The 24,703-nt window shown below is 46.1% G+C and overlaps 1 protein-coding gene across 2 annotated transcripts in view; it reads right to left on the reverse strand.

The window, feature by feature from the left end:
- The window catches only part of PLCE1 (phospholipase C epsilon 1), a 352,472-nt gene that overhangs the window by 92,979 nt on the left and 234,790 nt on the right, over positions 1-24,703 (reverse strand). For both annotated transcript variants that reach the window (XM_008074585.2, XM_008074587.1), the window contains exons 5-9: positions 24,348-24,606; positions 21,183-21,388; positions 7,773-8,448; positions 2,152-2,334; positions 676-793 (exon numbers count right to left, since the gene is read on the reverse strand). In XM_008074585.2, the coding sequence (XP_008072776.1) occupies positions 676-793; positions 2,152-2,334; positions 7,773-8,448; positions 21,183-21,388; positions 24,348-24,606 (1,442 nt within the window). The remainder of the gene's footprint in view (positions 1-675; positions 794-2,151; positions 2,335-7,772; positions 8,449-21,182; positions 21,389-24,347; positions 24,607-24,703) is intronic.

Consider the following 24,703-nt stretch of genomic DNA (forward strand, 5'->3'; position numbering starts at 1 on the left):
TGGCTCAGGCAATCCTCTCACCTTGGCCTCCCAAAGTGCTGGGATTACAGGCATGAGCCACTGTACCCGGCCCAGATATTTCTTTCAAGCTCTGATTCCTGCCACGGTTGAGAATCACTGGTCCAATCCATCAAATCATACCATGTGCATCAACTATTCTCTTTCCGTCACGGCAAGTGAGTTAATGAAAATTTTCTTCGATGTACACTATGCTTGCAGAAGTACCTCGTGGGTTTCATCATCTGGTTAAGATACAGAGTTTTTTTTGTGTGTGTTGGAGTCTCACTCCATCACCCAGGTTGGAGTGCAGTGGCATGCTCATGGCTACTGCAACCTCAACCTGTTGGGCTCAGGCGATCCTTCTGCTTCAGCCTTCCAAGTAGCTGGAACCACCGGCACACACCACTACACTCAGCTAATTTTTTGATTTATTCTAGAGATGAGGTCTTGCCAAGTTGCCCAGGCTGGTCTCGAAGCTGTGGGCTCAGGCAATTCTCTCACCTCGGCCTCCCAAAGTGCTGGGATGGTAGGCGTGAGCCACCGCACGCTCCCAGCCAAAATACAGTTTTGTTAAGAAGGCCCGCAGTACTTAGACCACGATTTAAAACCAAACGTCTGTTTTTTTTCCCCATAAAATTAAACAGCAAGAGCCTCAAGGCGAACACGCGGCTTTACCCGATTCCTCCTGCTCGTTGACGTCTTGAGGGTCAGAACCGCTCCGGCTTCGACACTCCCTCTGCATCTTGGCCTTCCGGGTGGCCATCTCATCGTCGGTCGCCTCTCCACTCTCGCCCTGCGGACACAAAGCTCAAGATGCCTCTGAGCCCTTGTTTCCCTCCCCCTTCCCTCCTTCCCTCAAGTGCAGGCGGGTCTCTATCTTCTGCCCCACCCTCACCACCGCCTCCTGCTGGGGCAACCGGTGAAGGCCTAGGTCAAGGCCGTCCGAGAATTCCCATGTTGTATGATCTCCTTTGCGCTTCGCTCTAAAGCAGCACTGTTCGGGGAAGGAAGCAGACACGGGGAGGCCACAGCCTCTGGAATCTCGGGGTGCAGATGGAATTGTGAAGCCGATCAATTCCGATGTCAGCACCAAAGTCTAGGCAAAGAATGGGTCTTCTTCTACAGAGCCATGGGTCAGATCTATGATGCTGTTTATAGTGAGAATCTATGTCCATGGGTCAGATCTATGATGGGTCAGATCTATGATGCTGTGGGTCATAGATCTATGATGCTGTTTATAGTGAGAATTTATGTCCTGTCATGGCATTTATAACATGGAGTGCTACTATATTTTATTTGTTTGCTTATTTATTTATTTGAGTTGAAGTCTCACTCGGTCGCCCAGGCTGGAGTGCAGTGGCACACTCATGGCCATCCCAGCGTCGACCTGCTGGGTTCCGGCGATCCTTCTGCCTCAGCCTTCCAAGTAGGTGGAACCACAGGCGTGCATCACCACACCTGGCTAATGTTTTAAAAATTTATTGTAGAGATGAGGTCTCGCCAAGTTGCCCAGGTGGGTCTCGAACCCGCGGGCTCAGGCAATCCACTCCCCTCGGCCTCTAAAGTGCTGGGATGACAGGCTGAGCCACCAAGCCCAGCCGTGCTACTCTATTTTAAACCATGCTCTGTGCGTAGCATGTTAGCCCTCAAAGACCTCTGCTCTTTTCTCTCGCCTTTCTTTGCCCACCAGGGTACTCATGCTCCAGCCGCCCAGAACCTGTATGTACTTCCTTGAACAGGCCAAGTCTTTTATGCCTCTGTGCTGTCTTCTCTGTTGTCTGCCTGGTCAACTCCTATACACCCTTCAAGACCTATCCACCCATGACAGTGTGAAACCTTCCCTGATTATCTCCCTCTCTGCTCTGTATTTTCCTTCTCTCTTCTCCCATAAGACGTTGCAGATGACTCAACGATGACTTATTTAGATTGCACTGTTTGTTTCTGTATCTATTTTCTACTATGGGCCCTGTCTTTTCCCTTGTGTTGTCTCAGTTCCTGATCCTGCCCTGGCAATGTGACAAGCCCTTAGATCTTCTGTTGTGTCCCTAACTTTGTCCCCGCCAGATGACCTCACAGGGTTTATGGTGACGGCAACCATACGACGGTCCTGGGAGGTTGGGTCTGATGCTTAATAAGCAAATAACACTCTACCCTCATGAGGATTTTCTTCTTTTTCTTGGTGGTGCTTATGCCCAGGGTATTGTTTCTCTGCATACTGGGCTTCTCAGCGTTCTTTGCTGATGTCCCCGGGCTGGGGTTCCGAGTGCTCCATCGTCGGCCACCAAACAACTCCACAGCGTGAGCCAGTGTGGGACCTTCGTACCGTCCATCCTCCTGGAAGAGAACCACAAGCCGGACACTTAAGGAAGCAGCAAGCAGCGGGGAAGCCGTTGTTAACGGCTCCCCGTAAATTCTCAGAGATGGAACAGGACAGACAGCCATGGAAGAGTCATGATCCGGCCGCCCAAGTGGCTCTGTTCTCTAACTTTCAAGATTTCTTTTGGGGAATTTCATGTGTCCCCTGCTGTCCTGGCCACATCCCTGCAGAGTTCCGGTGACTGGCTTTAACACATCCACTGGGGAACAAACATTTCCCATCCCAGTACCAGAGGTTATATTCTAGAACCACTACAGGAGGAAAATTCATCAAGAATTCACGCCACCACTTGTACATACCTAATCCTGAATTGGACCCCACAACTTTATTTTTTTGAGTTGACGTCTCACTCTGTCACCCAGGCTGGAGGGCAGTGGCACGCTCCCGGCCACCACAGCCTCGACCTGCTGGGCTCCTGCGATCTTTCCGCCCCAGCCTTCCAAGTAGGCGGAACTACAGGCATGTGCTACCACACCTGGCTAATATTTTATTTACTGTAGAGACGGGGTCTTGCCAAGTTGCCCGGGCGGGTCTCGAACACGCGGGCTCAGGGAATCCTCTCGCCCTGGCCTCCCAAAGTTCTGGGATTACAGGCTGAGCCACCGAGCCCGGCCTGTACCCCACATCTTTGAAATAAAATTTAAAAAAAGAATTAGCTCCAAGGCAAATTAGGGCTTTGGAGGTCTTGGGGTGGGGAGTGGGGTGCACATCTATTTAAGTACAGTCAAGTCCCATGTGTTGGGGCACCAGGCCAGGTAGATTTTCATCTCGTTTGATGCCTGCAGACTGACTTGAGATATAGAGTATGTGGAATGCATGACATTTGCTTGGCAGGGCTGGGGAGATCCTCAGATAGGTGGCTGCCATCCTCTTGAACGGCTAAAATCCAAAGATGGAGAGCCCACGGGACTCAGAACACCAGGCACATTATGATGCCGTGAGCAGTGAAACACACTCATGGGGCAGGTAGTGGTTTACACCAGCTGCTGCGTAAAAGGCTACTCCGCGTAACAGCCTGCAAGTGAGTAACAGCAGGGATTTATTCATTAAACTACAGTCAGCGAGCCTCCCCACAAGCCAGCTAATAAAACCACACAAAGTTGCATGCCAATAGAAGACAGTATTGCTATTTCACACATTGTATAATAGGGCTCTTTGAAAATTAATCTCTCCTTACTGTCTTTACTCTCCGAAGACTTTTTTTTTTGAGTTGGAGTCTCACTCTGTTGCCCAGGCTGGAGTACAGTGACACGCTCACAGCCACCGCAGCCTCATCCACCGGGCTCAGGTGATTCTTCCTCTTCAGCCTTCCAAGTGGCTGGAACCACAGGTGTGCGCCACCACATCTGGCTAATTTTTTTAAAATTTATTGTAGAGATGAGATCTCGCCAAGTTGCCCAGGCTGGTCTTGAACCCCTGGGCTCAAGCAATCCTCTCGCCTCAGCCTCCCAAAGTGCTGGGATAACAGGCATGAGCCACTGCACCCGGCTCAAAGACTCTTAAGGCTAGTCCTCTTTTGAAACTCCAAAGAAGTGCTTGTGAAAGATTTTGCTTTGTTGCAGGTCACGCACAAAGAAGAAAGGGGCTGTGTGTGTGCTTACTCCTTCATCCTAATGAATAACTGAGTTTATGGCTTGTGGGTCTCCACTTCCGGGACCCTGTTATGGATCCCAGGAAGCTGAGTAACTTGGATACTTGATCTAGAAATCTTTTGGTTACTTCCTGTAGTGGGACAGCTATAACTTATGCCTGTCCATTATCTATCTCTCGCCTCTCTAACCATACCCTCATTTCACTTGAACTGTCTCTTTTCCACTGGATACAGTCTTGGGGGTCTGTCAATCAAGGTGGACTATCCTCCCTTGACCAATGACTGGCACATGATTTCAATAAGCCAATCAGAGTCTCCCTTCTTGGGACAGGACTCTTGGATGCAGTAATGCAGAGAAGGAAAATGACTGGAGACCATTTGCCTGCTGAAGACAGTCCCTGCTAAGAAGGCCCTATGGGTGGTTCCAAATTGGAACACACATTTCATGACAGAATTTAGTGAGTAGGTTTTAAGCACATTATTGAACAATGCGCTCTGAATATGAAGGTTCTGTAAACATTTTATTTATAAATTTTAACCAACACAACTTAAAAAATTTGGCAGATCCATTACAGTTTATGCATAAAAGAATCAGTGCCATAAACATCTTCTGTGTTTTGGTTTTGTAAATTTCAGAACTTCCCAATATGGGCTACGCCTTATCCCTAGCAGGAATTAGTTTAGGCCAAGAAAAGGCAGGGTGCTTTTTAAAAAATCTTGATTGATTGATTGATTGAGTCAGAGTCTCACTCTATTGCCCAGGCTGGAGTACAGTGGCACGCTCATGGTCACCGCAGCCTCGACCTACTGGGCTCAAGTGATCCTTCCGCCTCAGCCTTCCAAGTACCTGGAACTATAGGCATGCATTACCATGCCTGGTTAATTTTTATTTTTCCTTTTTAAATTTACAGTAGAGACAAGGTCTCGCCAAGTTGCCCACGCTGTTCTTGAACCCCTGGGCTCAGGCCATCCTCTCACCTCAGCCTCCCAAAGTGCTAGGATTATAGGCGTGAGCCACTGCGCCTGGCCTGTTCAATCTTTAAAAGAAACTTTCTGGGAACTTAAATGTAATTCGAATCTTTATTTTGCTTTACACAAAATAATAAACTTGTTTGGGATGGGTGAAGGATATACTTCTTCCCTGTGGGAGAAGGACTTTTGTGAGGGTCGGCGTATTCTCAGATTTAGAGAAAAGTTCATGCAGAAGTCAAAGATTAAGAAATAGATTCCTTAAAAAATATCCACGCACTTTTACCTCTTGGTATATCTTTACATATGACATTTCACAGACCGTTAAGCTAATTTGCATCCTTTGAATACATCTTTCTCCACCCTGAAGATACTCAGAATCTGTTTCTGTTGCTTCAGCCAACGCTGAAGGCTGCTGGGTACATGAGAAACCAAGTACATCTTATGTGTTGATTCAGTTACTTATGCTGTAGGCTTGAGAGAGAGACCACAGCAGCAGCTAAACCACATAGGCCTTGTGACAGAAATTGGAACTGAGCTCAAACAAAGACTTTAGTTTATGTCTGTGCTTGATGGAGTTTCCTGATTCTAGAAGGCTGAGGAATGACCCTAACCCTAATAATAATCAATATTCCTGATGGCTCCTGAAGCCCTTTCTTCCAAGGAGCTGACTGCACTGAAAACTCCTTGTGAAGTGTCGAGGAAGCAGGCATTTTGGTTTCCCATTCACCTTATTTTTAAAACTTAATTTTCAATTTTATTTTTATTTGTTTTATTTATTTATTTTTTGAGTTGGAGTCTCACTCAGTCGCCCAGATTGGAGTGCAGTGACCGCTCCCGGCCACCGCAGCCTCGACCTGCTGGGCTCCGGTGATCCTCCCGCCTCAGCCTTCCGAGTAGCCGGAATTACAGGCACGCGCTACCATGCCCAGTTGATTTTTTTATTTATTGTAGAGATGAAGTCTCGCCAAGTTGCCCAGGTGGGTCTCGAACCCGCGGGCTCAGGCGATCCACTCACCTCAGCCTCCCAAAGCGCGGGATTACAGGCCTGAGCCACCGAGACCGGCTCAATTTTATTTTTAATCGAGACAAGGTCTCGCTATGTTGCCCGGGCTGGTCTTCAACTCCTGGGCTCAAACAATCCTCCTGCTTTGGCCTCCCAAAATGCTGGGATTACAAATGTGAGCCACTGCGCCCGGCCGGTTTCCATTTTAGATGACTTCACTAAAACTGGCTTTGTGCCATGTAACATGAGCACAATCATGGATCTAGGCCTCTCTGCTTATGAACGAATTCACCACTTTAGTTAATTACTGCCTGGGTATGGGGAGAGGGAAGAGAAGGCGCGTTGTATACGCCTCAACTAACTTCCGGGCGGGTCGTGGCAAGTGTTTCTAATTGTCAGAAGCATGTCAGAACTGTGAAAAGCACATAAAATCAACCATTTGAGTAGTTCTATTTGTTTACCAATAAAAACGATAATTTTTTTGCCATTAAGATAGAAAAGCTTAGCCAAGAAAAATGGAATTCTTTGATACAACTCCTTTGACAATGCCACTTCAACAGTGTCACCTGGTGGTGGGAATAAGACTCAGTTTCCATAAGCATGCTACTGTGGTCATGCCTGTGTCTCATGTCACCATTTCCTTCGGCCCAGCCCTGTTGCCACCTTAGCCGTAGTGGTAAAGGACCTGATACTTTAGGTTTAAAGAGAAACTCATTCAATGTGAGCAGCTGGCTAAACACAGCCCACGAAGGGCTGTCGCCACTACAGATCTGGTGAGGAAAAACTCCATGTTCGAATTATCCCATCTTTGGGAAAGTTTCTTTTAGCCTTAAGAGTCCTACCTAAATTAGGCACCAATATGCAGTAAGTTAAATAATTTTCTAAGAGTCACACGCATGTTAGGTGATAAACAGGATTTCAGTCTCTAAAGGAAATGTTTCCAACGTATCAGCGATCCCCAATGATCAAGCATTCAGATTACAATGCTTTTGATTAAGGGCCGGCAAGGTAGGTTATGCCTGTAATCCCAATACTTTGGAAGGCTGAGGTGGGAGGATCGCTTGAGGCCAGGAGTTGGAAATAAGTCTGGGCAACAAAGTGAGACTCTGTCTCTCTCAAAAAACAAAACAAAACAAACAGTGCTTTCAATAGAAACCTTGAGTAAGTGAAAATGTTTACATTGCTAGTTTCTTTTCAGATGTGAGAACTACAATGACCATGGTCACTATTTACATACAAAGTAATAATAGAATTTATTATAAGCAGAAACTATTCTTTTTCTTTTTCTTTCTTTCTTTTTTTTAGAGTTGGGGTCTTACTCTGTCACCTAGGCTAGAGTACAGTGGCACAATCATGGCTCACTGCAACTTCCACCTCCTGGGCTCAAGTGATCCTCCCATCTCAGCCTCCTGATGAGCTGGGATTACAGGTTTGTGTCATCAGCCTATTTTTATTTTTGTGGGATGAGGTCTCACTTTGTTGCCTTGGCTGGTCTCAAACTCCCGGCCTCAAGCAATCCTCTGCCTTGGCCTCCCAAAGTACTGGGATTTCAGACATGAGCCACCTCGCCCACCGGGCTATTCTTTATATATCTGAATTTACACTGTGACTTTACACATATTAACTCAGCTAATGCGGCAACCCTATGAAAAGATGTTATTATGTCCATTTTACAGATGAGGGAACTGAGGCACTAGAGGTTAAGTAAAAGCTGCCCAAGTTCACACAGGTAGTAAGTGGCCGAGCTGGAAGTATGAACCTGCCACGTGTGTGCTCTTGAGAATTACACTACTGGGGAAAGGGGCTTTTGTAGAGACGAGGTCCCTTACCTGATAGAGGCTGACATACTGTTTCCGCAGCCACTGCTGTCTTTGGTCAGGGAACCTCCTCATCTTTCTCACAGCTCTAGTGAGTTCCAACAACCCGCTGAAGAGCATTTTAGCTGTGTGCTTTGGTGCCACGAAGTGCAATAATCTGTTGTCCGTGGTCTGAAGCCCGTAGAGCAGTGTCACACCAGTCTCTGACAGAAACATGCTGCCCAGTTTGTTCTGAACACACACAGTGTGTATATCAATGCCAGGGTGTCCCATGTACACAGCCTTCACTGAAAACAGATCCAAGACCCCTTCCACCAGGCCACTCAGTCCAGCGTTGCCCAGTAATGGGAATTTTCCAGGCTCGGCTGAGTTACTTAGCGCACCAAGTTTGGCTTTAGCGCCAGCTGGGGTGGCCGTGGTGGGCTTCGTCCAGGTCAAGGTGCTATTGTCTGGCTGAAGCTGGAGGAAGCAGCGGGCAGACAGGTGCGTGTCCTGGTCATAGTGGATGACCGTGGCGCCCTGCAGCAGGAACTGGTGCACATCGGCTTGGATGGACAGCACATACCAAGGGATGAGCTCGGTCCCGTGGTTGAAGGCCTTCTGTGAGTCCTCTGACGCGTGGGAGTCATATTCTTTGGACTGCTCAAAGATGTCGTTTTCTGAATCCAACAAATCTCCAATGATAAACCTGATGGAAAGAGACCCACATTTTGTCTGTCTTGTCATCGTAAGTGAGAACAACCCAAAGCCTTTCAATGACACTGGACTTCATTTTTCCTCTTGTTATGAATTCAAACGAGCATAGGACATATACAATGCTAGACATGACAGTAATTTTGTATAGCTGTATTCTAAAAACATATACTTAGAAAGATGTCTGACCATAGGCATAAGAAAAGAACTGCTAGACGAGTTGCCGTATTTTTATGATCAAAAACAATAATTGTTATTTTCCACTTGTGTTAGGAGCTGTTAACTACTTTCCACACACTTTTGCACTAAATACAACCTACTTATAAAGTATGTTTTACTATTCTTTTTTTTTTAACCTACGAGGAAACTGAAAGGGAAAGTATCTTACTCAAGGTTACCTAGTTCAGAAGAGGCTTAGCCAAGGCAAGATTCCGGTTTGTCTAATTTTATAACCTGGGATCTTCATCAGCAGGCCTGTTTACCTTCCATTTAAATCATAAACAAAAGTCATAACCTAAATACACTGGGCTAAAATAGATGAAAACAAGACTTAATAGGCTGGCTTGAGAAGTACCTCTATTAAAAATAAAACACAAAGCCAGGCTCCGTGGCTCATGCCTGTAATCCCAGCACTTTGGGAGGCTGAGGCAGGAGGATTGCTTGAGACCAGGAGTTCAAGACCAGCCTGGCAACATAGAGAGACCCTATCTCTACAAAAAAATTAAAAGAATTAGCTGGGCATAGTGACACGTGCTTGTAGTCCCAGCTACTCGGGAGGCTGAGGAGGAAGGATCACCTGAGCCCGGAGGTCAAGGCTGTGGTGAGCCATGATCGTGTCACTGCACTCCAGCCTGGGCGACAAAGTGAGACCCCGACTCAAAATAAAATAAAATAAAATACGATTAGTTCAAAAGACACCCACTGGGAAATACGGTCATGGTGGTCAGATAGGCACAAACGGTTCTCATGGCATCCACCTTGGATTTTCCCTCCGCATGTGTGTGCGTGCTTGTGTGTATATATGTGTGTGTGCATGTGTGTGCGTGTGTGTGTGTGCGCGCGTGTGTGTATGTGAGTGCGTGCCTGGAATAGTTAGCAAGTTCCCTTTTCTGAGTCAAGAACCTGGATTATTAGAACCAGGAGGATATGAGGGAAGGCAAGGATGACGTTATGGCCTCCTTTCTATATGGCCACCTGGGCAGGAGACTCATTCTCCTAAGAGACTCATTCTCCTTATGGCCTAAGAAGTTGTTAGTAAGACTAAGGTTTTGCTGTTTGGTCAGCAGACATCACTAGCAAAGCATGGATAAAGTTGTAGAGAAACTGGCCCCAATGTCTCTAGGAAGAAAGGCTCCCACTCTCTTGAGGCTCCTGGCAGCCTCCTGCCCCCTGACAAGGCAATGACAGCAGCACTTGGCCTGTCGGACCCTCCTCAGTCCAGGTTGTGGTCCTGGAACAAGATCGCCATTTCCGCTTTCAGTCAGCAGGTTCATTCTCCCTGCCCCACACCATGGATATTCTTTTTTTTGAGTTGGAGTCTCACTCTGTCGCCCAGACTGGAGTGCAGTGGCTGCTCCCGGCCACCGCAGCCTCGACCTGCTGGGCTCCGGCGAGCCTTCCGCCTCAGCCTTCCGAGTAGCCGGAATTACAGGCACGCGCTACCACGCCCGGCTGATTTTTTGATTTATTGTAGAGATGAGGTCTCGCTGCCCAGGCGGGTCTCGAACCCGCGGGCTCAGGCAATCCACTCACCTCAGCTTCCCAAAGGCGCGGGATTACAGGCTGAGCCACCGAGCCCGGCTGGATATTCTTTTTTAAAAAAGTCTATTACAAAATTGAATTTTAGCATCTAAAATCTGATGGTCAGAAGATCCTTTTCAGCGCCCTCCACCAGAATCAATCTAAATGTCCAGCAATTTCAGTGTATCCATGTGATGTAATTCTATATAGCAATGCAAACAAATAAGCGATAGCTAACTACATGCAACAACACAGGCAAATTTTGAGCAAGACACACAAGAACATATATGATATGAGTCTATTTATGTAAAGTTCAAGACCAGGCAAAAACGACACTATCCTGCTTAGGAATACATATGAGTGGAAAAACTACAAAGAAAAACAGAATGTTGTTATTATAAAATTTATAATAGTTGTTTTCTCTAGGAGGAAAGGTGATGACATAATCGGGAAGAGAACCAATGGGTGCTGGCAATGTTCTAATTCTGGGTGGTGACCCATGAGAAGTCACTTGATAATTATTCAAATACATTATTTTTTGATAAACTTTTAATTTTAGGACTTTTTAGATTTATAGAAAAAGTGCAAGTTCTTTCTATTATTAACATCTTACATGAGTCTGGTATATTTGTCATAATTCATGAATTAATAGGGACATATTATTATTAATTAAAGTCCATGATTTATTCAGATGTCCTTGGTTTTTACCTAATGTCCTTTTTCTCTTCCAGGATCCTATCCAGGACACCACATGACATTTAGGCTTCTCTAGATTGTGATAGTTTCTCCTTGTTTTAGATGTTTTTCATGAGGATTGGTCAGGTGTTTTGTAGAAGGTTCCTCAACTAGGATTTGTCTGATATTTTTCTCATAATTAGAGTGGGGTTATGGGTTTTGGGAAGGAAGGCCACAGAGATAAAATACCATCCTTATCACATTGTACCAAGGGTATGTACCATGACCATGATGCACCCTGCTGATGTTGACCTTGACCTGGCTGAGGGAGTGTCTGTCATGTCCTCCACTGTAAAGTTACTTATTTTGTAACCCCTTTCCATACTGTTCTCTTTGGAAGAAAGTCACTATGCTCAGATCACCCTTAAGGACTAGGGTGAGACAGGAGGATCCCAGCCTTCCACTATGTCTCAGCCTGTTCCACCTCTTTGAGGACTCTACCCAAGTTATCTGGAATCCAGTTATTTGGAATTCTCCTGTATGGAGGTTTGTCTGGCCTCCCCCATTTGTTTGTTGATTATTTATAAATATCATTTACTTATGTCAGTGTGAACTCATGGACATCTATTTACTACTTTGACTGGGTTATAATTTAATGCTACTGTGTTTATTTTGCTGCTGTAGCCACGGGGAGCTCCTTTCACACACTCCTTCGTTGTGTGTGTTTCTTTTTGGGCGCTTTCTTACCTTCTGACACAGCAAGATGTTCCAGGATCATTTGTTTTGCCCTAGACTTAGAATCAGCCATTCTCCAAGAAACCTTGCTTCTTTTTATTGAAGGATGATATTAGACTCCAAGGTCTGAGTGTGAGGTGCAAATACATTATATTTTATGTATGTTTTTCTTCCTTCCTTCCTTCCTCCTTCCTTTCATTCATTCATTCTTTCCTTTCTTCTCCCTTTCTCTCTCTCTTTCTCTCCCCTTCCCCCTTTCTTTCTTGACAGGGTCTCACTTCGTCACTCAGGCTGGAGTGCAATGCTGTGATCATAGCTCACTGCAGTCTCAAGCTCCTGGGCTCAAGCAATACTCCCATCTCAGCTTGCAGAGTAGCTGAGATGATAGGCATATGCCACCATGCCTGGCTAATTTTTTATTTTTTGTAGAGATGGGGTCTGCTTTGTTGCCCAGGCTGGTCTTGAACTCCTGGCATCAGGGGATCCTCCTGTCTCAGCCTCCCAAAGTGTTGGGATTACAGGCGTGAGCCAGCACACCTGGCCAGTGCACATTGTTCAATGTTACTTCATAATGAAAAGTGAAAAATGGAAGGAACTCTTTTGAGTCGAACTTAGCTCCATCCCTCTGAAATTGCTCTCAGTAATAGTGGAAAGCCAATACTATGTCCTCTTACACAACTGCCTCATCAATATGACGTGGGGATTAGAAACATGGTCCCTGGGTTTAATATTAATATTTGATTTAATATTCAACTCCACCACCTGCTTGCTGTGTGATCTTGTCAAAACCCTCAACCTCTCTGAGCCTCGTTGTACTTAATCTGTTAAAAGACAATGTCCATCTCACAGATGAGTGAATATGATGAAAAAACTCAGTGGTGAAGATTAAATAAGATAGTAGTTGGAACACATTCAGCACAGCACCTGGCTTGGTAGAGAATACTGGTCTAATTAAATATAGAGAGACTGAGGTTTCATTCCTTCCACTTCTCCTTCCCTACTTCCTTTCCTGTGGGCTAAATCAGCCCAGCTGTCCCTCCAGAAGGCCTTTCTTCTGGGACCATTTCCCGTTCCACATGGCATGCTCATTGTTGCTGTTTTAAGGGCATAAAGGACTCAGTTTGTGAGCATCAGTACCCATCAAAATACAACCCACGTTAATGTGGACATTAGAGCTTCTGACTAATTTAGCCAGACAAATGTGTTTCCCATATTTCATTTTGAGTTCTGAATGAAATCAAGCATTTTCCAGTAAGAAACTACAATCCTTATGAAAAAGAGTCTGGAAAGAAAAATTCAAAGACTTTTCTGGAACCTGTTTCTGCCGCTCAGAGTTGATGTAAGCTGGGAGAGAGGGGACGGTGACTCTCTTGGAGACAGTTGTCATGTTCAAACGTGAAAAGAACCAATGCCAGATGGTAATTATCCCATTAAAAAGCAGTCTTCCAGGGACTAATGCTCAAAATAAAATTGACAATTGTTTGTAATGAAATAAGTTCATTTCATCCCGGAAACGAGTAGCCTTTGTCTCTGAGACGATACAGTGAATTTGATGCAATTCTGTGCCTGATTCTCTCAGGAGGTAATTTCCTGTGGGGTTATGAGAAGGAATAAGTTGAAATGCTCAGAGTTATTTGGGACCCAAACCACATTAATGAAAGATCAAAGATGTGGTTACCAGCAAGGAAACTACCTTGCCAAATTTAGGTTGTATGTCTCAAGGAGAGGAATGGGAAAGAATGTAGAAGGAAGGTGTTTGTCCTGCCCCTGAAAAGCTTTGGTAGTCCCTGCAGTCAGAAACCAAAAACTGACAGATAAGCCTTTTCTGATGTTGCCTGTTGGAAATCTTATATTCGGTGATAAAGGGCTATTTGTCAACCTGATTATGTATTTTCTTTGTAAGGGTTCATTACTTTCTGCAAATGTGACATGATTACTTGAACACAAGTGATACACATGCCTAAATTTAATTATTTATTTATTTGAGTCAAGGTCCCACTCTTTGCCAAGGCTGGAGTGCAGTGGCACCATCACGGCTCACCGCAATTTCAAACTCCTGGGCTCAGGCGATCCTTCCACCTCAGCCTCCCAAGTAGCTGGGACTACAGGCATGCATTATTACACCTGCCTTATTTTTATTCATTTTTTTTGGTTTTGTTTTTTGCAAAGACGAGGTCTTGCTATTTTGCCTAGGCTAGTCTTGAACTCCTAGCCTCAAGCAATTCTCCCACCTCAGCCTCCCAAAATGCTGAGATTATGGACATGAGCCACTGCTCTGGCTGTGCTTTGTAATACAATCTTGGGTTTATAAAGCTCTCTTCTGGAAAATTATTGCTCTTAATTAGTCTAGCACCTTCTTCAACTACGGACAGGCTCTAAATTACATCTGAGTGGATTTTGAAACTAATACATCTGAATTTAATTCCAGGCCCTGCTAGCTGTGAGATCCTGAGTAAAATGGAAATGCTGTGACGATTAAATCGTTAATATCTGTTAAGTATTTAGGATAGTGTTTGCTCAAACGTAGGCTAACATTTTTATTACCGTCTGGATTATGTTTACTAAGTTAGTGTTAGAGACACAGTCCTTCATACCAATATTACTTCTCTGTGAAAACGGTATCAAGTTGTAAGTTGGGATTTAATTGGATGAACAAGCCTGAAGTGAATATTGCACAGAAAGTGGCTTGTGTTGTTACAAATCGCAGATCAGGACAGGCCTCAGGTGTTGGCCCAGGAGATGAGAAGGGAGAGAGACAGAGGGTCACAGGTGTCCCCAGCAAAGCCGGGGTGAGACTCTGTGAAGGTCTGAGCTGGGCTGCAGCAGTTAAATACACATGAAGGGCGGGTGTTGGGAAGGGTGGGACTAGTCTGCACCCTTCCCCGTGGAGAATAACTGATCAGTTTCCTATCATCTTACTATTTTGGGCATCTACATGCGTGTACGTGTGTGTGTGTGTGTGTGTGTGTGTGTGTGTGTGTGTGTGTGTGTGTGTGTGTGTGTGTGTGTGGTAAGTCCTGGTAACTACTGTCTTTTCTCAGATAGTCTACTTTCTTATGCTTTTTTTTTTGTCATTTAATGCTCTTTTTTGTTTGTTTTTTGAGTTGGAGTTTCACCCTGTCACCCAGGCTGGAGTACAGTGGCACGCTCACGTCTACCGCAGCCTCCACCCACTGGGCTAAGGTGATCCTTCTGCCTCAGTCTTCCAAGTAGTTGGAACCACAGGCATGCACCACCACACCCGGCTAATTTTGGATTTACTGTAGAGACGAGGTCTCACCAAGTTGCCCAGGCTGGTCTCAAACCCCTGGGCTCAGGCAATCCCCTCACCTCTGTCTCCCAAAGTGCTGCGATTACAGACATGATCCACCCAGCTTCTTTTTTTTTCCTTTTAAAAAATGTACATATGAATTGCCTGAGCCTGAGGGTTCGAGACCCGCCTAGGCAACTTGGCGAGACCTCATTGCTACAATAAATAAAAAATTAGTCGGGCATGGTAGCGCATGCCTGTAGTTCCAGCTACTTGGAAGGCTGAGGCGGAAGGATCGTTGGAGTCCAGCAGGTCGAGGCTGCGGTGGCCAGGAGTGGCCACTGCACTCCAGTCTGGGTGACAGAGTGAGACTCCAACTCAAAAAAAAAAATGTACATAAATCTACAGGGGACAAGTGCAATTTTGTCACATGCATACATGTGTGGTGGCCAAGTGAGGACTTTTAGTATCCCCCACCAGGATAATGCACATTGTATCCATAAAGTTATTTCTCAGCCTCTACCCCGCCCCATTCCCCTCACCCTTTGCATTCTCCACTGTCTATCATCCACACTGAAAGGACAGACTGAGAGTGGGAAGCCATTTTTCATCTTGTTCTTAAATCCTGACACAATGATGAGAAAGTAGAAGCTATGTTTTGGAGAAATGCACACTTTAGGTAAAATTAACTTTACCGACTTTGTCTTTTCGGAAACAGACTTCCTGGTGCCAGGTATCAGAGGTATCTCATAGGGGCAATCAAGTTCGCCTAGAGTAAAGGGAATTTACAAGGCCTAAGACCCCATGCGTTGGGCAAGGATTGTTAAAGGCATGAAACTTGTAATTACAAAGTTATGATTGCTCAGAGGGAGAGCAGGTGGGGATTCATCTTCCAGTAAATTGGGCATTGTCTACAGGGAAACCAAGGATCCCCCGAAGCTACCCACTGGGAATGCCTAGGAGATAAGGGGAGGTGCACCCTCCATTAGCTCTAAGGAATGTCATTTGGGAAGGTGCAGGAGGATTAGAATCCTTGTCACGCCCTTCTCTAGGAGCTATGATAATGTGGGCGGACATTAGTGGGTCTGTGTCACAGGTTCTCCAAGACATCCACAGGTGGTCGATAAGGAAGTCATGGCAGTCACATCTACCTGATTGCAACATCTCCAAGGAAAAGGATTTAAGCCAGAGCTTTGGGGGACTTCTGTCTATCTGTGGAGAGCAAACTTTTCTTTTTTTTTTTTTTTTTTTTTTGAGTTGGAATCTCACTCTGTCGCCCAGACTGGAGTGCAGTGGCCACTCCCGGCTACCGCAGCCTCCACCTGCGGGGCTCTGGCGATCCTTCCGAGTAGCTGGAAATACAGGTGCGCGCTACCATGCCCAGCTAATTTTTGATTTATTGTAGAGATGAGGTCTCGCTGCCCAGGCGGGTCTCAAACCCACGGGCTCAGGCAATCCACTCACCTCAGCCTCCCAAGGCGTGGGATTACAGGCTGAGCCACCGAGCCCGGCAACGTTTCTTCAATAAATCTTATTTCTCTCACCTCTTTGTGTGTTGCAATTCTTTGTATTTACTCAGATCTCTGAGTTGCCAGCGTGCACCTCTGGCTTGCCGGTTCTGGCGGTGCTGTGCCCCTCTCCGCTGTGCCTCTCGTTCCCCATCCATCCACCCTCACCCTATCCGGACCCCAACATACACTTTATGTCCACAGGTACTCATTTTATAGCATCCACTTGTGAGTGAGAATATCCAGTATTTGACTTTCTGATCCTGGCTTGTTTCACTTAAGGTAATGACCTCCAGTTCCACCCATGTTGCTGCAAAAGACATGATTTCATTCTTCTTTATGGTGAAATAGTATTTCATTGTGTAGATATATCACATTTTCTTGATGCTACCATGGACATTTGGGTTGACGCTGTATCTTTTTTTAAAAATTGAGGGCTAGCTATGTTGCCCAGGCTGGTCTTGAACTCCTGAGCTCAAGTGATGCTCCCACCTTGGCCTTCCAAAGAGCTGGGATCATAGGTGTGAGCTACTGCACCTAGCCCCATATCTCTGCCATCTTTGCTTTGCTATTGTGACTAGTGCTGTGACAAATATTTGAGAACAGGCATCTTTTTTTTCCTATCCCAGTGGGGTTGGATTATCTTCCAGACAAGTCTTTTTTTTTTTTTTAGTTGGAGTCTCACTCCGTTGCCAGACTAGAGTGCAATGGCACACTCGCGGCCACTCCAGCATCAAGCTGCTGGGCTCCGGCGATCCTTCTCCCTCAGCCTTCCAAGTAGCCAGAACTATAGGTGCGCACTACCACATCTGGCTAATTTTTTGATTTCTTGTAGAGACAAGGTCTCACCATGTTGCCCAGGCGGGTCTCAAACCCGCGGGCTCAGGCAGTCCTCTCGCCTCGGCCTCCCAAAGTGCTGGGATGACAGGCTTGAGCCACTGCCCTGGTCCCAGACAAGTCTCTAAGGCACAGAACACAACTCTTTGCAGTAAGGGAGGGGAGTGTGACTGAGGGGTGCCCCTGAAAGGTGTCTGATGCCAAGGTTGCCCACACCTATATGCTCAAGCCCCCCAGAGCCTCAGCTTGGCATGTGAAGCATGTGAGGGTGTCAAAAACAGTCACCATTTGCATGGCGCTTACAATAAGCCATCCACTTTGCTTAATTGATATGCATGGTCTCCTAGAACCCTCACAGAATCCCTATGAAGCGATGCTGCATTCCCATTTTACAGATGACAAAACTGAGGCTTAGTAAACTAAAGTTACCTACTCAGATGACACACACAGAAAGCGGTGGGGACAAGATTCAGTTCCAGGCAATGAGATTGTGAGGTCTGAGTTCCTGATCGACTCAAGCAGTTGCCACCTGAAGTCTCCGTCTGAACTCTTTACCTAGTCTATCGCATTCCTCCAAATGCACAAATCTTCTTGAACTGTGGCACGCCAAAGAGGGGCGACAGCGGTGACAGTGATGACAATAAGAGCCTGCAGCTCCTGCATGACCCATGCTCTTCTCTTCCCACCTTAATGTTCCTAATTTCCATTTCCTCCCACTGATGTTACCTGCCACTTTTACATCTCCATGCCTTTCACAGGCACAGCGTATTCATCTTTATGTTGGGAAATTTAAAAAGTCATCATCAATGAGCATTAGAGGCCACAGGAAAACATCACTGGAATATTTGTAGAATTCAGATGATCTTAATCTACAGGAACTAGACATAAAAAGAAGAAGCTGAGGGTTAGCCCCTCTCCTGTCAAAAGAGATGCCTCCCAGCCTGGGCAGCAGTGAGAACCCATCTCTTAAAAAATAACAAAATTAACTGGGTGTGGCGGCATGCCCATGGTCCCAGTTGCTGAGGAGGCTGAGGCAGGAGGATTGTTTGAGGCCAGGAGTTTGAGGCCACAGTGAGCAGTGTTTGTGCCTCTGCACTCCAGCCTGGACAACAGAGCAAGACCCCCAAAACAAAAAAACAACAACGAACAAAAAAGAAGAAATTCCTTAACCATCACAGACCATCACAGGACAAAGGGTCTCACCTTGCAGCTGAACACATGGTCAGGCTCATGCCCCAGCTCTGCTATTTATTACTGAGATAGCGCTCTGGGCATCACTTCATCTGTACAGAAGTTAGACACGCTTACCTTAAAACCCCACTGACATCCTGAGATTCTCTCAAACTTGCTCCTTTCCTGCTGAGGTCTTGAACTTTTTATGATCACTTTTTTGAGATTTCTGTGAATGCTTCTAGTGGGTTTTCTGGCAGGAGGGGCTGAGAGAGTTGAGAATTCTAAGAGCCCCTTATAGGTGGGGTGAACCAAAGTGCCACGACATTGCCCCTGCTTTCTCTGCTGTAAAGTTCATGGGGTTGGTGGTTGCCCCATGAACGGGAGCTGGAGGTTACTGTTTGTAAGAGTCTTTGCTTCAGCCAGATTAATAAAGCTCCATTCAGCTGGGCTTCAGGATGTCCCCATGTTTTTGCCACACACAAGCCAGCCCGGGGCATTTTAACGTGGGACTCTGAATCAGGAATGGGTTCCCAAGTCCCAGCAGAGGGTCCCGGAAACAGTGCTTGCTGATCTGATTTCAGTGAACTCTACTAACACCCCACCCCTAATCTGGTGTATTCAAAGGTTCCTTTCAGACCACCAGTTCCTTGAGGTAAGGAAGCTATTCCTGGTACGTAGGTTTCAAAGCGAGGATTTCAGAATGACTTTTGAAAAAGGCATTCTGTGTTTTTCTCTACTCTTAGGAGTGCTTACAGCAGGGTCTGGCAAATGGGGAGTGCAAGAGAAATGTTCTTAGGATGTAGATGATAAAACAGTTAGGACGAGAACAAGACAATAGGCAGAACATTGGAAATAAACATTTCGTGAGAGGGATGGAAAGATGCAAGAAATTTATCACTCGACGAAACTCGGGTGGTGAAAGAATATTCTAGAGGCCAGGCACAGTGGCTCATGCCTGTAATCCCAGCACTTTGGGAGGCCGAGGCAGGAGGATTGCCTGAGTCCAGGGGTTTGAGATCAGTTGGACAACTTGGTGAGACCTCATCTCTACAATAAATCAAAAAAAGTTAGCCGGGCGTGGTGGCGCACGCCTGTAGCTCCAGCTACTTGGAAGGCTGAAGCAGAAGGATCACTTGAGTCCAGCAAGTCGAGGCTGCAGTGGCCATGAGCGTACCACTGCCCTCCAGCCTGGGCGACAGAATGAGACTCTGACTCAAAAACAAAAATAAGGTCTAGAGTCTGGGCCTCTGGGACTCTTGAAGATATTTTAGAAAGGCTGATACCTTTAAATAGCACCCACACCCACACACACAATCCCAAATGAAGGTCGTCATAAAAACACACCATATGAAATTCATTATTCTATCTCTTCTAAGCTGATGTATCTTTAATAGCAGGACTTAAGGAAGGAATTTCAGCCAGATCTCAGTATGAAGAAAAGGCATTCTTCTTCCAAACATCTGTTTGATTTTTCTTACAAATATTGTGAAACTTGTAATGAATTGTGATTTCCTCTTTCCTCTGGCCACTAAGATCTCAGTACAAAAATCTAGTTCCTGGGCAGACTGTATAGTAAACATTTTTTGCAGGTTTTATTTTTTCTTATCCTTTTCTTTAACATCCTCAATCATTCATACTTATTCTTATAAGCATCTACAAAATCTTTTCTGGGAAGAGGTAGATATGTACACCAATACCTACAGATGTGCTTATTTGTGGATAGTTCATTCTGGTAAACTGCCACGAATGTCAACCTATGAGTGAGAAACTGTCATATACTCTCTGAACAACTACAACGACTGAACGATTCCAAAGCCGCTGACGCTTTGTGTGAGTGGCGCCTCACAGAGCAGTACTTTTCCATGCGAGAGCCTTGAGCCTTCTGACTTAGAATCACCTAGAGCTTGGGGGAAGCTGATGAAACTGCTGATTGCTGGGTATCACCCTAGACCCACTTAAAAATATTGTAATACCCACCCTGGGGCCTATCCAGGAATGAATAAAAAATACTGTTAGCAAGACGACAAAATAAAAGATCACTGTTCTACTCTTGCAATTTAATTTATTGAGTTTTTAGAAACAGCAGGATAGCCCTAGATTTTATTGTAAATTTTTTTTTAGTCAGAATCTTACTCTGTTGCCCAGGCTGGAGGGCAGTGGTGCGATCACAGCTCACTGCAGTCTCAAATTCCTGGTCTCAAGTGATCTTTCTGCCTTAGTCTTGGAGCAGCTGGAAACACAGGTATGTGCCACCACACCTGGCTAATTTTATTTATTTTTTTGTAGAGACAGGCTCTTACTATGTTGCCTAGGCTGATCACAAATTCCTGGGGCTCCAGAGATCCTCCTGCCTTAGCCTCCGAGTAGCTGGAAATACAGGTACGGGCCACCAAACCTGGCTAAGTTTTTAATTTTTTGTAGAGATGGCAGCGGAGCCTCATTATGTTGCCTAGGCTGATCTCAAATTCCTGAGCTCAATAGATCCTCCCGCCTTGGCCTCTCAAAGCGGAGGTTATAGGCATGGATTATAGGCATGAGCTCCTAGGTTCTTTTTTTTCTTTTTTCTTTTTTTTAAGGATAACAGAGGGCAAGAAGTTGAATATGAGCAGTAATTTTAATTTTCACAGTAGTGAAAGAAGAAAGGTAAGTTCTAACTCAGAATTGATCAAGTGTGAAGATAAAATAGCATGTCTTAATGATAAAAGGGTTTTGATGACACGTCTATCTGAAGCGAAACTGACCCAGGAAAAAGATCCATCAACAGGAACAAAGAAGCAATGAGTGTCCCCTGTTCTTACACACAAAACTTACTGCCATCGGGTTCTATCCTTCAGGGAACTTTTCCTGGAGCTGTCTTCCTCACTGGGCTTATCCTCCCCTTCGGTCTCCAGACTTCGGCTGCAGCTCCTGATGACCTGAAAAATGCTGTTGACAGTGGACTCCTTCTCCGAATTCTTCAAGCCGTTTTGTCCCACGCGTTGTAAGAAATGATCTTGTCCGCTGTAATCTGCTACAAACTACAGGAAAACATATGGAGACGGTGCTACGGCAACTCGATATATCATGTGTCCACATAACCTACTTGGCTAGGGAAGCGAAATCATCATAGTAATAAATAATGGCATGTGTGCCTGTTTTATTGAAAAGAAAACAAGAACCTCCAGGAAAAACATTGCTTCATTTCACCACATGAAATACCAAAACTCACCCTTGTTTCCATTGAGACAACTTTAAACCCTCTAGGAATCAACACTCCACTTTGAATTTAAAACAAAACAAAAAAACAATATCATTTCAGAACTCCCCGAGGAGAAGCTTAACCCCTTTGCAGAGAAGGGCAGGGTTATTTTATCCTTGGGTGAGAATTGAGAAAAACCACGACAAAAGTATACTATTCTGTGGAACCAGATGAAATGACCTGGGTCCAAGGAAAACACCAAGTAAAGGTGATGTTTCGCTTCATTGCTTATAAATCCTACAGTAACACAGTGGTTTCTTGGTGGGTTTTTTTTCCTTCTATTTATAAAAGAAGAGATGGGAGCTCGCTATGTAGCCCAGGCTGGTTTTGAACTCCTGGTCTCAAGCAATCCTCCTGCCTCAGCCTCCCAAAGTGCTGGGATTACAGGTGTGAGCCACCGTGCCTGGCCTCCTTGGTGTTTTTTTTTTTTAAATTGGAGTCTCACTCTGTTGCCCAGGCTGGAGTACAGTGGCACGCTCACAGCCACTGCAGCCTCCACCGCCTGGGCTCAGGTGATCCTTCCAAGTAGTTGGATCTACAGGTGTGTGCCACCATGCCCAGCTAATTTTTCTTGATTTATTGTAGAGATGAGGTCTTACCAAGTTGCCCAGGCTGGTCTCGAACCTCTGGGCTCAGCCTCCCAAAGTGCTGGGATTGTAGGTGTGAGCCACTGCACCTGGCCCCTTGGTGGTTTTTAATTGCTAATCATTTGTACTGTTGCTCAGGAAGCTTCTCTCATCAGAAACGAGAGCTGCATCTGGGCCAAGGGATGTGGCCTAAGACCCAAGAGAGCTGAAGTGGGTGAACCCAGGGAGGATTTCCTTTCCTTGCTTTTTTATCCCAGCTCATGAGACAGAGAGATGCTGGTGGCCAAGGGCTCTCACATCTGCCTGATGCCAGGTGATGCCTTTGTTTCCCAGTGACACAAAGAGGCTGAAGTGAGGAGAGTGTTTCCATGTCCATGAGAAGGGGTGTTCGTGAGCATGTGTGGGGGGGGAGGAGAGAGAGGGAGAGAGACAGAGACAGAGAGAGACAGAGAGACAGAGAGAGAGAGAGAGAGAGAGAGAGAGAGAGAGAAGGTGAGTAGTGGGTTCTCTCACCATCATATGAATGACCCTGGATTTGGGTGGGACTTCCTGGTAAGGGACTTCTCAACCTCTCCAAAAAGCTCTTTCAATTCTAGCCCCTTCTTTCATTTTTTAAAATTTATTTCTACTTATATATGTTTTCGAGTCAGGGCCAAACTCTCTCCCCTAGGTTGGAGTCCAGCGGCATGGATCACGGCTCACTGAAGCCTCGACCTCTTGGGTTCAGGCAATCCTTCTGCCTCAGCCTCCCAGGTAGCTGGGACTACAGGCGTATGCCATCACACTCAGCTAATTTTTAAAGTTTTTTGTAGAGACTAGTTCTAGCTGTGTTGCCCAGACTGGTCTCCAACTCCTGGGCTCAAACAATCCTCCTGCCTCAGTCTCCAAAGTGCTGGGATTACAGGTGTGAACCACCACATCTGGCCAAACTATTTTTTTTTTTTTTGAGTTGGAGTTTCACTCTGTCACCCAGACTGGAGTGCAGTGGCCGCTCCCGGCCACCGCAGCCTCGACCTGCTGGGCTCCGGCGATCCTTCTGCCTCAGCCTTCCGAGTAGCCGGAATTACAGGCACGCGCTACCACGCCCGGATGATTTTTTGATTTATTGTAGAGATGAGGTCTCGCTGCCCAGGTGGGTCTCGAACCCGCCGGCTCAGGCAATCCACTCACCTCAGCCTCCCAAAGGCATGGGATTACAGGCTGAGCCACCGAGCCCGGCTTCGGCCAAACTTTTGAACACCTTAGAGAGAAGTTTCCTTAGCTCTTCCCTGCAGTTTTTCAATGCCCCTTCCCTCCTTGTCTAATGTCCCGGGTCAAAGTTCATACCATGCTTCCCACTCTGGGAGTTGGAGAGCGAAGCAATAGACGTGAGAGAATTGAGGCACCTTTGATCAGGAGCCTGGAGCTCATCTTTACTTATTTAATTAATTCATTCATTTATTACAGATAGGGTCTCACTCCATTGCCCAAGCTGGAGTGCAGTGGTGTAATTAACTATAGCTCACTGCAGCCTCAATTTCTGGGCTCCTCCCTCAGCCTCCTGAGTAGTGGGACTTACAGGTACATGCCACCATGCCTGGCTAATTTTAAAACTTTTTTTTCCCGCAAATACGGGATCTCGCTATGTTGCCCATGCTGTCCTTGAATGTCTGGCCTCAAGTGATCCTCCTACCTCGACCTCCCAAAGTGCTAGGATTACAGGTGTGATCCACCGCGTGCCTGGCCAGAACTTTCTTTAGACGAGGCTCCGACGTCCCCATAAAACCTGAAAAGAAGGCAGCGTCGACTTCCCCCCTTCCCTCTTTCCTGGTGTGGAAAAGTTAATGTTGTCATTTGGCTTTCTTTGTTCCCTGGCCCCAGATATTTCCACCCAATAAGACAAACCTGTCAGAAAAGTTAGAAACAACACCCTTTTCATCTGTACCTACACAGTATGCCTAAATTAAGCCTCTAGCCGTGCCAGTCGGTGTTCTTCTCTCCAGAACTTTCACAGACCTTTGTGCTACCCAGGAAAAGCGTAACTGTGAAACCTGGGCTCCGTTAGTGACCGCTTCTCCCATCAGTGAGTACAGACAGGGCCTGATGACACAGGGGGAGGGGTGGGGGAACAATTGTGAGTCCTCGGACCCTGAGGATTGGGAATGGCCTCACCTCTAACGTCTCTTCTTGGGCATTGTATCGTGGGCAGATTTTCATGAGGCCCGAGGCGCCGTCAAGCGCTTCGCAGAGCTCCTTCAGAAAGACCCCGCAGAAGGGAACCACCTTGCAGCCAGGGATGTGCAGGGCCCGCGTCACCACCTTCCTGTACTCGCAGGACGACTCATGCTGGGCCATCGCGTCCTTCAGGCTCCTCATGGTCTCGATGTCAGACTGGTCCATAAACTGCCACATCTTTAAGACTTTTCTTGACCTGTTGCGGGCAAATGACACTTTAAAAATATTAATTACTTTGGGGAGTAGAGACAGGGTCTCATTCTGTGGCCCAGTCTGGTCTCGAACTCCTGGCC

The sequence above is a fragment of the Carlito syrichta genome, unplaced genomic scaffold (genome assembly GCF_000164805.1).
Source record: "Carlito syrichta isolate Samal-C Ts95f unplaced genomic scaffold, Tarsius_syrichta-2.0.1 Scaffold316493, whole genome shotgun sequence".
Taxonomy (NCBI): Eukaryota; Metazoa; Chordata; class Mammalia; order Primates; family Tarsiidae; genus Carlito; species Carlito syrichta.